This window comes from Nannospalax galili, unplaced genomic scaffold (genome assembly GCF_000622305.1).
Source record: "Nannospalax galili isolate Female #2095 unplaced genomic scaffold, S.galili_v1.0 scaffold1750, whole genome shotgun sequence".
Lineage (NCBI taxonomy): Eukaryota > Metazoa > Chordata > Mammalia > Rodentia > Spalacidae > Nannospalax > Nannospalax galili.
The window spans coordinates 234,019-243,494 of record NW_008329031.1 but is presented as its reverse complement, the minus strand read 5'-3'; the positions used below and the strand labels follow the sequence as shown (position 1 = coordinate 243,494).

Genomic DNA, 9,476 nt, shown 5'->3' with positions numbered 1-9,476 from the left:
ATGTTTCAGTAGAATGGGGTTCAAATCGGTCAAGCTCATCCAAACTTTTGTAAGTAACGAACAAGCTCCGTTAAAAATGATCACTTCTTTCCTTTTGTGACTTGGTAAATCACAAAGAATGAAGCTTTCCCTGATTTCTGCATGCTGCTGTGTTACCCCGTCATCAGAGGGAGAAACGAGCTGTGTAATTACCATTGGAGACATGAATCATCACTTGCGGGACTCAGACCTGCAACTCTATAAAAGGAGCTCGGGGTCCAAGTGCAAACGTGCACTGTCTGCTATCCCCGGGGCTGATATAATTACCGAGCCACAGAGAGGAGATGAAGGTGCTCCCTGCCTCTGGCCTCGCTGTCCTCCTCGTCACAGCTTTGAAGTTTGCCACTGCAGCCCCCACCCTATTTGCAGCCACCCTTAGGAGCTCGAGGAACAACCACCACCTCGCACAGGTTTGTGACTCTCTTCCTCCTCCTGACCGAGAACACCTAACAGGGCATAAGAAAGTAAGCAAAAATCTACTATTTTTAACTGCTTTATAAATCCACAGAACTCTGATCGACAGTACCATCTAGTTTTAACGCCTGGTGTATATTAGGTGCACATGTTGTATGACTGAATAAATGAGTGAATAAATATCTGGCTAGGCATCTTGCTTTCTGCAGAATTTGAGGAGTATTATACAACAACATACAAAATCAAAAAAAAAGTATGAGAGGGAAAATAAGAACAAACATTCAAGACTCCCATGCTGTAGGCAAGCTATGGTTTTAAAATTAAGTGCCAAGGAATCACAACTAAAGGATTTCTTTGTTCATGTTTTTTGAAAAATGTTCATGCTCCAGACACCCTTGATGAGAACTTAAAATAGAACACACTTTTCTATGTGAAAACCCACTCTTTTGAAGGTTTACCCACCCCCCAAAGCATATCCTTCTGCAACCCTTAGTTACTCAAACTTTCTTTCTTTTCCTCTTTTAAGATCTCTCCCACCTGACTGTTATACAAAGAATCAAATACAACTAATCATATTAGAATTCTGTAAAGACTACAATGGCTGATATAATCACAAGTTTGGAGAAGTTCCTTAGAGGAAGGTGGGGGAATCCATAACTTGCAGAAACCAATTTCTAATGATGGAATTGCCAGCCTTAGTGAAGGGTGGCGGAGATGTGTCTCAAGGTCTCTCTCAGGAGTCTGATAAAATGACATCATGCCTGAATTCCACCTCTACCGGAGGGGTTTCTTCCTCTTTGTCCAACTGCACCTATGGCCAGCTTGGACCTGCACACTGGAGAGCTGACTGTCACCTGCGCACACTGGCCTGTCCTTACCAATTGTTTTTATCACTCATCCATTCCAATTGATCAGTTGTCTTGCAACACAAGAGAACGCACTGAACATTTTCAATAGCAATCCTGCACATAGACAAGCAAGTTTAATTCAACAGTAGATGTCCACCTGAGTCAAACTTTCTTTGACTGGAGGCCACAAGAAGATGAGCTAAATTCAAACTGTCAATTCTGAAATTAGAAACTGCATCTTACCGCACTACCTAGTTCTGTGTCCTTTCTCACTGAGTATAATTTTTCCCCATCCAGACTCATGCTACTCTGATTCAGAAACTATAATGTTGTGACACCCCCTCCTGACACACACACAGGAGGGCTATGCTCAGGCCAAAATAGATCTAAACCAGTGGGAGACTCTGATTCTCACCCAGGCTTTGAACAAACATCACTCCACCAGCCAAACCTGGCCCTGCTGTTAGATTGCAAGCTCTTGTGCTACAGTGGTAGAATATAGTCTGTAGTAGCAAAATATTGATCATAGCCCTTTACAGAAAGAACACACTGACCCCAGTCAGAAAGTCTTGATGAAGGCATCCTTGTTAGTATGACCAATTGGGGGCCGGCTGGTGTGGCTATGCGGTTCTGGGGACCATTAGAGAGCCCTGGCTTCTTCTCTCTAATAAGCTAGTTCTCTTGCAGCACAGGAGAACGCACTGAACATTTTCAATAGCAGCCCAGCATACAAACAAGTTCAGTGCAACAGTAGATGGCTACATGAGTTGAACTTTCTTTGACGAAAGCCCACATGTAGATGAACTTAATCCTCAGTCCTATTATGCTTTCAGGAGCAGGGAAACAAGCTTGCCCACGCCTCATGCCCTGGCGCACAGAACCTTCTGCCTGCAGGGGTCCCAGGCATCAGCTCTAGGAAGAGCATCCTCTTTAGGAGGCTACAAAGATAAGGGCAGACCTGATGTGTCCATTCCAGAAACTAGAAAGAATATATACATACAAGTTTTGTAGTTTGTAAAAATACACACCAGCCTTGTAGCTTATAAAATCACAAATGCTAATAAACAGTTTTATTCAGTTATTGAATGCCGCCTGGCCAGTGTGTGCTGGAAGCAGGGACCAAGTCGAGTCTCTGCTCTGTGGCCCTGACGGGGATGTCGGGTAGGTGGGAGAGGGCAGAGAGCAGGCAAACAAGCAAGGTGACACGTGCATAAGCTTAGCTCAGAAAGTGGGAAAGAGCAAAGTTAGACAGTGACTGGGACTATGGCAGTAGTCCGGGAAAGCCTCTCAAAGGAGGTCACACCTGGGATAAACCTGAGCTGTAGAAAGAGTCTACCCTGCGAAAGCCTAGACAGGGCAGGAGCAGAAGCAGCCCCAAGTTCAGGAGGCCGGTGGTGGAGTGTGGGGTATACTCAGCAGCCCCAAGTGGCTGGAGCTGAGAGACCATGGGAAGAGGTCACTGGGTCAGCCCAGAAGCACCTTCTGAGCTGCTCTCTTCTTTCTGAATCACTGACTAAGATAGAATGACACCAGACACTTCTCTCCCCAAACCCACAGACATAAACATCTGCACTTGAAAATATAAACAGGCTCTTAGTCGATTTCTTAAATGTCTAGTTGCATCTTTAAATTCTAATTTGCTCATCTGCATAAGGGCTTTGAAAGTGATAGATAGAATGGCCATGTCTGTGGGGCATTTTCTTGATTGTTGAGTGATGTGGAAGGGCCCAGCCCACTGTGGGTACTACCACCCCTGGGCAGGTGGGCCTGTATTGTATAAGAAAGCAGGCTGAGCACAGGCCAGAGGAGCAAGTCAATAAGCAGCATTCCTCCATTGTCTGTGTTCCAAGTTCCTGCCCTGAGTTCCTGCCTTGGCTTTCCTTGATGATGATGTAAGCCAAATAAACCCTTTCCTAACCCCTTCAGAAAAGAAAATGATAGAATGGGGTAGGGATATGGTGCAGTGGGAGACCCCTTACCTAGCATGTGGGAGGCCCTGGATTCAATCGTCAGCAACACACACACATACACACACACACACACACACACACACACACACAGAGGACAAATGATGGAATGATGATCAAATACCTACCTATCCCCCAATTTGGGGTTTATTCTATTCCCTAATTTAGGGTTTATTCTAGGACTTTGTTTTTAAAATAGTACAGCACTTCTTGGTTTATGACGGTGTTATGTCTTGATAACCTCATTATGGGTTAAAAATATCATGAGTCAAAAATTTCCTTCCTCTAGCCTACCAACTGTCATTATTTAACGATGCAGCACACGCTGTTGTCTAGCCTAGATACTCTGTGGTTGGAAGCTGTGGTTCATGGTTGTGGCTCAGGATCAGGAAAGAGTGTCCTACCATATATTGCTAGCTTGGGGGAAAAAAATCAAGAGTCAAATTTTGAAGTGTGCTTTGCATTGAACAAGTATTATTTTCACACCGTTACACAGTAGAAAGACATAAATCAGACCATCGTAATTCAGGAACCAACTGGTAGTGTCGACATAGCATTTAAAGCAGGCTTTTAAATTGTCTCTAAAATATAAATTTTTATTGAGATGTATAGAGTTTGGAACTAGACAAGTGTTTGATTGTTATGTTACTCTAGCTACATGTTTTTATTTGTGAGTTCATTACAATAAAGTGATTTTTTACATTAAAAATACCTTTAAATGGTATCAGTTTTCATTTACTAGATGATTATGAAAAACAAAACCTTTCACACACAAACTCCTAAGTTCCGGAATCATTACTACCATTTTATTTTCTTTGATAAAGATTTTTTAAATTGTTGCTGTCTTTAAATTTTGGTTCCTACTCTTTTCACTGACTATTGTGCCGTTTAAAAAGTTTGACTTTGTGCTATTTTCATAAATATCTTTTTAAAGAGTCACAAATAGAGAAGACTTGGTGGTTAAGAGCACTTACTGCTCTTACAAAGGACCCTAGTTTGGGACACAGCACCCACATGGCAGCTCACAACTGCTTATAATTCCAGGGGATCTGATGCCCTCTTCTGGCCTCCATGGGCACTGCACACACATAGTGCACACACATACACTCAGACACACACACACACACACACACACACACACACACACACACACACACATAAATAAAAATTTTATTATCAAAAGGGTCACAAAGATTCCAGAATATAAGTAAGTTATCATTTACTTACCCATTTCTTGTGTTAGGGAAACACATGAACAGTACATCTACAGGCATCTTTGTACATCAGGCTAATGAAAAGAATTACTTTTTTTCAGGTTCTATAGGTGACATTTGTGAATAAACGACCATAATTTAAAGACTTGATACATTTGAAAGTATTTCCTATTGATTCTTGCACTGGTATGATCAGTAGCTAAGACAGATACTAAGAAAGCTGAAACTAAAAGACGTCAAAAGGAACTGGTCCAGCTTGTTTGTGATGCAGCCTGGACTGGAGCCTGTGATTTTTCAGATAGTACCACTAAGTTATTACAAATCTATTTCAATGACTCTTAGGATAAAAGAAATGTTAAAGAAAGAAAACCTGGTCGACTACTCAGACACTTACACCTGAGTTTTAGCTGACTATCAGGAGAAGTGTTACTAAATGTACTAAGGCATTGGGAGGGAGGCCCAGCCACCACTCTGCAGAGACAGACTCTCTCGGCATTCACTATTTTTATATGTCAAACACTGGAAAAGAAGTAGAGGGAAGACCACCTGATAATTAATGCTAAAACACTGACATTTTAACAGCAAGGGAGTTGGAGAAGGGAAGGGACAACTGGGAAGACTTTGGCGAGTCCTAAAATCTTTGACCAAGGGACAGCATAAAAGTTGAGCCAACTTCATACAAGTGGTAGACTATTTATAACACAGGCACAGTTCTAAGTACCTCTAAGTGCCCAGTGAAGCATGTTGACTCCCTGTGGGTGCTGGGATTTGATCCCAGGTCTTCTGCAAGAGCAGCCAGTGCTGAACCATCTCTCCAGTGAAACATCTTGACTCCAAGGCCTTTTCAACAATTCTGGCAAGGATGTTCCCACAATGTTGGACTCTCGGTAACAGAATATCTGATAATCCTTAAAAGAGGCCCATTTTCATACTTTGCCTAAGGAAAACATGAAGTCACTATCTGCTGTAAGTCCAGACCTGTGACAGGGAGTATGTCTGTTGTTCACAGTCTAAGAGGAGTGACCAGGCCACTGAGCAGATGAGATCAACAGGAAACTGGGGGTTTCTAGTACAAGGTAGCAGGTGCTTTACCCACAGTGAGCCGTATTCTGTGAGACTGAGAGAGGGAGCAACTAATGGGCATCACTGCAGTGACAAGGTGATAACCTTTACTAAGTGGGAATACATTCTAATTTCATTTCATTAAACTATGAAGCCCTATCTACCAAGTTCAGTCTTCAACTTTCTGAATTGTAGATTTGGTATCTTGTCCATATTTTAAAGGGTAGAAAACATTGTTATAAAAATCATCTAGATTCATAGCAGAAAACTTATAAAGATTATAACTAAAAAAGAAATCCTCCAAGTTCTCCTGTCACTATGTGAACACTGCTAAAACCTTAGTCTGTATCTTTCAAATGAACTCCTGTGGTTCAGGCTTTGGATAAGGCCGGTGAGATCCTGGTTTTGTTTTGTTTGGGCTTTTTTAACTTTTCATTTATTCTTTGAGAACTTTATACATGCATTCAATGCGTTTCTATCACATTCACCCTCCCCCTCCGACTCTTCCCAATCCCCCATGCACTCCTTCTACATGTTTTCTTTTTTTTTTTAATAACCCACTGAGTCCCATTAGTACTGCCCATATACACATGGGTGTGGGGCATCCACGAGAGCACGGTTGACCTACAGGGACCACACCCCTAAAGAAATTGACTAGGGTGGTGGTTCATGTGTCCCTCCCCCTTAAGACCTTGTTATCATATAAAATTTTAAGATTTTGATTTATCATGGATTTTCTGCATTGATTGTGGAGTATTTGCCCAGTGTTTATACAGATGGATGATCTATGTTGATTACTGAGATTTTAATAATCCTCTCTTGCCCTCTACCAGCTTTTTTTGTTACTCTGCATCACTTTAATATGGTGAATATGTTTTTACCTAATTCACCATAAATGTCCTCCCTTTCTGATCATAGTTTATGGAGCAGAGGTTAGAATGAACACAGCAGCACTCTAACAAAGGAATAAACTCACAAAACTGAAACAGAGTATCGATCTTAGACCCGCAGTTTAACCCTGGGGAGCATAACTCAGACATGACTGAACATTCGCCCTTACAGCATCAGCTGCACAAACAGGAAGGGCATTCACACACATGTCCTTTCATCACCTGCTGCATGTGTTTTACTTATAAAATTGCTGAAAAAGATTTTTTTTCTCTGCATATTGTCCTTATATTGAGAACATTCTCTATGCCATTGAATATTTATTTTTAGAAGCGTAATCTTAGTAGAGACCTAGTTTTGTTCACATGAATCTATAATAATATCTCTAACAAAGCTCCTGATGTGCGTGGGGATAAGGCTGAATGCTAGAACACTTGTTTCACATGTAAACCACTTCCATTTCATTATATTATATATAATTAAATATATGGTTGATGTAGAGATAAATAATATAACTGGTAGTTAATAAATAAGGAACTCTAAAGTATAAGTAAAAATTATGTATGTGATAAAAATGCATCTAAATTTTTAGCAGTTCTTTGGTTGTTTTCCTGAGACAGCTGTGCAGGTGAAATTCCCAAGCCAAGCAGGGTCCCAACCCTGTGTTTACACAGCCCTACCCCACTTAATTCACCTATTCCCAATCCCATGTCACAGGAAAGTGTTTTTGAACAATGTATCCTAAATCGTTTGACATCTGTATGTGAAGATGACTCCTGATAATTGGGGAGGAGGTTAATTCATTTATTCTTTGAGAAAGTCATACATGTATGCAATGTATTTTGATCATATTCGTTCCTGACTCCAACTGCTCCCAGATCACCCCATACATCCCCTCCCAATTTCATTACCTGTTTTTTAGTTTTCTTAAAAAGATAACCTACTGGATTTTAATTAGTACCACCCATATGCAAATGGGTATGGGGTGGAATTGGAGTTTGATCAAGCTCCATGCCCCTAAGAAAACTCTCCCTCCCCTGGCAGCATCAGCTGTCAGTAGCTCCTCAGTTAGGGGTAGAGACTCTTGAGCCCCAACCCCCTTCATGTTAGAATGTTGCCTGGATTTGTCTTGTGTAGACACTTCGTCTGCTATGAGTTCATGAGTGCAGTGGCCCTGTAATGTCTAGAAGACATTGTTTGGTCCCTGTCTTCTCTGATCTTTCTACCCCCTCTTCTGTGATGTTCCCTGAGCCTCGGGGGATGGGGAAATGTGAAAAGCCTAACAATTTGTGTCTCATTTTATTTGCCTCAAGAGAGCCTGTTTCAGGAAGCCCATCCTATTAAAACAAAGGTGACACCACAGCACACCTGAACCAACTAGTATCTTCAGCCTGAACAGATTAGCTTCTGTCCTTGTGTCTAGTGAAAGGCCGGGGCATAAATCCTCTTCAAGGAGAAAAAAATACTCATGTTAAGTGAAAATATTACTGATAACTACTTAAGGAAACTAGATAGTCTTTGTCTTGAAAGCTGAGTGAAGAACTTTGGTGACAGTACTGAGTCCAGGGGAAAATGCTCACATCATTTGCCTTCTGTTCCTTTTTTGTTAAAAAATAAAGTAGCAGTACACATCTATTAGATTGATTATAGGAAATTTGTAAAGAGCATGGGGACAAGGGCTAAGGAGATGGCTCGGTGAGTAAAGTGCCTACCATACAAGCAAGGGGGCCTGAGTTCAGATCCCCAACACCCATGCCTGTAACCCCAGTCATAGGGGGAAGGGGCAGAGGCCGGTGGGTCCCAAAGGCTTGCTGTCCAGCAAGCCTAACAGAAACAGCAAACTCCATGTTCAGTGAGAGATGCTATCCCCCAAAATAAGGTAGAGGGGTTGAAGAGATTGCTCAGTGGTTAAGAGCACTGAAAGCTCAGTTTCCAGCACCCACGAGGCGACTAACAACAGTCTATAACTCCAGTTCGAGGGGACCTGACACCCTCTTCCGGCTTCCATGGGCATTGTATGACACAGGTGCACTTACACGCAGGCAAACACACCAACATAAAGTAAAATAAATAAATTTAAAACAAATAAAAATAAGATAATCTGGAGAAGTGGTTAAGGATGATCTATCAGCATCAATCTCTGTCCTCCACATGCACCTACATAAACAAACATACACACACACACCACATACACATACGGAAATAAATACAGATAGCATAAGAAAAATAAAATTCTACAAGCCTTAGTAAAATTCCATCATTAATAATTCGAGTTTTTTTTAAATGAGAATATACACCTTATTTTCATTTTATGTGTATGAGTGTTTTGCCCACATGCATGCAAGTGCGCCTGTGCATGCAATGCCTGTGGAGGGCAGCAAAGGGCATTGGATCCCCTGGAAATGGAGTTACAGATGGTTATGACCCACATGTGGGTGCTGATAATAGAACCTGGGTCCTCTGGAAGAGCAACCAGTGCTCCTTACCACTGAGCCATCTCTCCAGCCCACACACACCTTACTTTTATACTAAGAATATTGTCCCCACTCTCACCTGAGCACAAGTGTTTCCCAACCACACCATGGATGTGTCAACCTGCCCCTCCCTTTCAGGCATACCTGGACAAGTATTATACGAAGAACGGAGTCCACCAGGCTGGAGAGATGGTGGCAAGAGGAGGCAATTCCATGGTCAAGAAGATTAAGGAGCTGCAAACATTCTTTGGCCTTCAAGTCACCGGGAAGTTGGACCAGAACACAATGGATGTGATCAAGAGGCCTCGCTGTGGAGTTCCTGATGTGGCTAACTACCGTCTCTTCCCAGGTGAACCCAAATGGAAAAAAAATATTTTGACATACAGGTAATGAGATTGAGTCTTTCCAAATTGAAAGAGAAGCACATACCTCCCCTTTTCTTTTCAAGCTATCTAAAGCGTCTTCCTTCTGATCTGTATGAAGGTCATAATTCCCCACAACTGTAAGAACCTTGCAAGATTCACTTGAAAAAAAAAAAAAAAAACACCTCAGGATTAGTGAAACTGACAA

The 9,476-nt window shown here is 41.8% G+C and overlaps 1 protein-coding gene across 1 annotated transcript in view; it reads left to right on the top strand.

The window, feature by feature from the left end:
• Positions 1-306: 306 nt before the first annotated feature.
• Positions 307-9,476, top strand: part of Mmp20 (matrix metallopeptidase 20) — a 48,305-nt gene continuing 39,135 nt past the window's right edge. Inside the window, exons 1-2 of the mRNA XM_008829897.1 lie at positions 307-449; positions 9,045-9,292. Of these exons, the coding sequence (XP_008828119.1) occupies positions 324-449; positions 9,045-9,292 (374 nt within the window). The 5' untranslated portion in view covers positions 307-323. The remainder of the gene's footprint in view (positions 450-9,044; positions 9,293-9,476) is intronic.